We start from the raw sequence: 3,570 nt of genomic DNA, 5'->3' as shown, positions 1-3,570 counted from the left end.
TACACATGTAATAACCAATTCTATAATATATACAAATATAAATTCTATAATATATACAAATACAAAAACTGTATATATTCATGCCACCGGTCACAATCGTTGAGCCCCCATTCTGTTCAACTCACATATACATAAACATGGTATACATAGATTTACAAAAAAATAATAATAATAATAATAAAGATTTGTTATTTATCTAGACGATGATACTAGCTGAATATTCAACGAAATTATAAACGTTTATAATTCTTTTTAGTGGATGTGGATTTATTTCCAAACCGTTGAAACACAAACACTACATTATCATTTTTAATTCAAAACAAAAGCATATTTTTATTTTAAATCATCAACATATTTACTTTGTCAATTTAAAAACATTACTTTATATTTTAACCATCCAAAATAGAAAGAAATTTTTATTCCATTCAAAATTTTGGGTAGAGAGATTGATGTAGCCGTGGGATAGCAACCACTAAAAGTGGCTTAGCCAAGCTGAGGTCATCTTGATTTTCCACAAGCTTAATCCCCGACTCATTAGGTGGCACCTCCCAGGTGAACGCTTGAAGCATTCTTGCTAACATCATCGTCGTAATTGTTGACCCCAACACCACTCCTGGACAGCCACGTCTCCCAGTGCTAAACGAAACCATCCTCAGCTCATTATCTGATAGAACCACTTGCTTCCCTTCTGACCCAAGATGTCGATCTGGGTCAAACGTCAATGCATCTTTCCACACATTTGGATTCCTTCCCAGCCCAGGACGACTAAGCAAGACATGACTACCCTTCGGTATGAAGTAGCCAGCAACAGTTGTATTCATGATTGAAACATGTGGTGGATTGAAAGGTAAGAAAGGATGAAGCCTGAAGGCCTCCTTGATGCATGCTTTTATGTAATTCAGTTTGTGAAGGTCTCGCTCTTCAACCAACCGGTGGCGACCTACCTCATGGTCCAGTTCCGCAACTGCTCTCTTTAGAATTGTTGGTTCGTTGAGCATCTCTGCCATCGCCCACTCTATTGCATTCGAGGGATTATCAATCGTGGCTATCATTAGTTCCTAAAATCAGTCAAAACATAAAAAAAAAAAAAAGACTCAGTAATATTACAATTAAATGAAAATCTTAAGAACCTCCTTTATATACAAGAGATTGTTGAAAAAAAATTCTACGTTGTTTAAATCAAATAATCAAAAGTTACTTGGAAATGCATGCCGAGTCTTACTATAATCTGGGCTTTGATCTCCTCTGATGTGAGCTTAGGGCTTCCATGGTTGATAAGAACATCAAGCAAATCATTTTTTACCTTTCTCAGTCCATCATTCCACATTTGAATTCGTTCATCGATCAATGGATCTTGATACTTACGAACTCTTTGGATGGCAGTCCTCAAGATCTTTTCATGGCCATCAAAATCTGCCTTGCCTCCCAACCATGGGAAATAGTCAGTGATGGAAAATGCATAAAGATACTTGAGCAAGGTCAAAACAGACGTGACATGCTCAGTTTCTTCTTCACCTGGCCCCCCATCTTCCATTCCTTCCCCAAAGAACCTTGTCCCAAAAACCATCTTTCTTATCAAGTTTGCACAAAAATGTTGGGTCGTGAGTCGAATATTTACTAACCCTCCATTAGTTGTGGTATCTTGTTTCTCTATTTGATTGCAAATATACCTAAGCAAGTGATTGGCTTCTTCGTCTCTTTTGGGTTGGAGCCATTTGTGTGTTGATGATGATAGGACGACCTGGATCAACATTTTTCTCATCTTTCTCCATTGTTCCCCAGAAGGGGACAAACTGGTTATGAGATAGCCATCACTTACCAGATCAGCTGATAGTATGACAGGCCTTGAAGAAAATACTTCATCTTGCTTTTTCAAGAACTCACATGCTAGGTTTGGACAGGAGACTGCAATAACATGCGTAGATGGTCCTAGCCGGATGCAAAGGATTGGGGTCTTGAACTGGGTCATGAGTTTATGGATCCAACGGAAAGTTGGACGATTTAAGAGCATTTGGATGAAGCATCCGATGAAAGGTAAAGGGGTTGGACCGGGTGGCAGTGGATGTTGGCATGGAGGTTTGTTTCTAATAAACATGGCGAATAAGAAGAGGATAATGGTGATGATCACTGCAAGAGGGGTTGTTAATGACGATGAAAGAGTTGGTATTGAATTGGGAAGCATGTTGCAGGCGATCCCGAGTACTGGGACGACGTTATTCATGAATTGCAATGCACAATCGGGTGAGCAATGGTTATGATTTAACTTGGTGCAACGAATTCTAAGGTATTTTATAGAGCAAATATTTTTGTATTTTACTTTAATATTGGGAAAACAAATAAATAAAAACCAAGAAAAGTTCGGAGAAACTCAGATTACATACCGAAAAGAAAAGGGGCCTTAAACAAATACAATCAACATCCTAGTTATTATACCTATTTCATAAACTTTAAATTTTAATTTTCTATTAACTTTAAGCATGGGCCCGGTCCAGAGGATTTTCTTCAAATACTCGGGATGAGCCACAAAAAAACTCATTGTAGCACATAATATTAATAATTAGGTGTGAGATGGGTTTTTATATATATATATATATATATATATATATATATATATATATATATATATATATATATATATATATATAACAATTTGAAAAGTTTGAATTTATAAGAAAAATGAGAAAAATTTTGAATTATTAAAATTAATAAGACTTTTAATGTATTGAATACATTATATATATAAACTCTTTCTAATAAATACTTTACATATATATTACCTTACACATTAAATGTGAAATTTTAATTTAATAAAATGAAAAATATAATAAAATGACAAGTGGAAAATAAAAAATTTAAAAATTCTAGGAAATGTCATGTGTCCAAATGAATGAGAAGAGGACATGTGGCAAAAAAAAACTTTCATTTATTATAGTAGATAACTAGGTGTGAAACTCGTGTACTACACGGGTTTATTAAAGATAAAAATTTAATATCAATAATTAAACATAATATAATTTTTAGGAACATTTATAAAAGAAATCAAATATTCTTTAAAACATTTATGAGACTTTATTATCAAATTAATAGAATGATTATCTTTCCTTGTAAAACTCATTAGAATTTTATGGAAATTTATTTTTAAAAAATGGAAATTCCCAAAAAATGACAAGTGGAAAATAATAATTCTAAAACTCTCACAAAATTACATGTGACAAAACTCTTGAGAATTTGACAAGTGGCAAAAAAAACCTTCATTTATTAGTGAGGATAATAATAATAATAATAATAATAATAATAATAATAATAATAATAATAATAAGCGGGCCTTCAAAACAAAATTAGGACATGAGCAACCCTCCATTTTGTCCCTTCCTTAGCGTTCCTCATGACTTTAAGTATTGAATGGATTGCAAGAATGATCCATGTGTTATGTCACAGCTCGTAAGTTTGGTCCACAAATGTTTTCGACTCGTGCTACGGATCTAAAACTTTGGTATTGATACGAGCTTCTTCCAAAAAATTTAAATTTTTTTATGATGATATATTTGTCCTTGGTATTTTCCTTTTTTC

General features: G+C 33.5%; 1 protein-coding gene across 1 annotated transcript; it reads right to left on the bottom strand.

Annotated features, from left to right (window-relative positions):
* Nucleotides 1-364: 364 nt before the first annotated feature.
* On the bottom strand, nt 365-2,242 carry LOC145068874 (isoleucine N-monooxygenase 1-like). Its single transcript, XM_079015842.1, has 2 exons — nt 1,223-2,242; nt 365-1,058 (listed from the first exon to the last, which is right to left on the bottom strand). Exons 1-2 carry the CDS (start codon nt 2,219-2,221, stop codon nt 426-428), a joined length of 1,632 nt encoding a protein of 543 aa, XP_078871968.1. The 5' UTR covers nt 2,222-2,242; the 3' UTR covers nt 365-425.
* Nucleotides 2,243-3,570: the final 1,328 nt, after the last annotated feature.

This window comes from Lactuca serriola, chromosome 8 (genome assembly GCF_051521515.1).
Source record: "Lactuca serriola cultivar US96UC23 chromosome 8, Lser_US96UC23_V15, whole genome shotgun sequence".
Lineage (NCBI taxonomy): Eukaryota > Viridiplantae > Streptophyta > Magnoliopsida > Asterales > Asteraceae > Lactuca > Lactuca serriola.
Note: the sequence above shows the minus strand (reverse complement) of the source record. Positions and strands in the feature narration are given on the sequence as shown.

Bases quoted from the DNA above. Each gene is read 5' to 3' on its own strand.
- LOC145068874 (XM_079015842.1), bottom strand. From the start codon at position 2,221: ATGAATAACGTCGTCCCAGTACTCGGGATCGCCTGCAACATGCTTCCC. The intron at 1,059-1,222 runs GTAAGACTCGGC...GACTGATTTTAG, and splicing joins AGATCAAAGCCCAGATTATA to GAACTAATGATAGCCACGAT.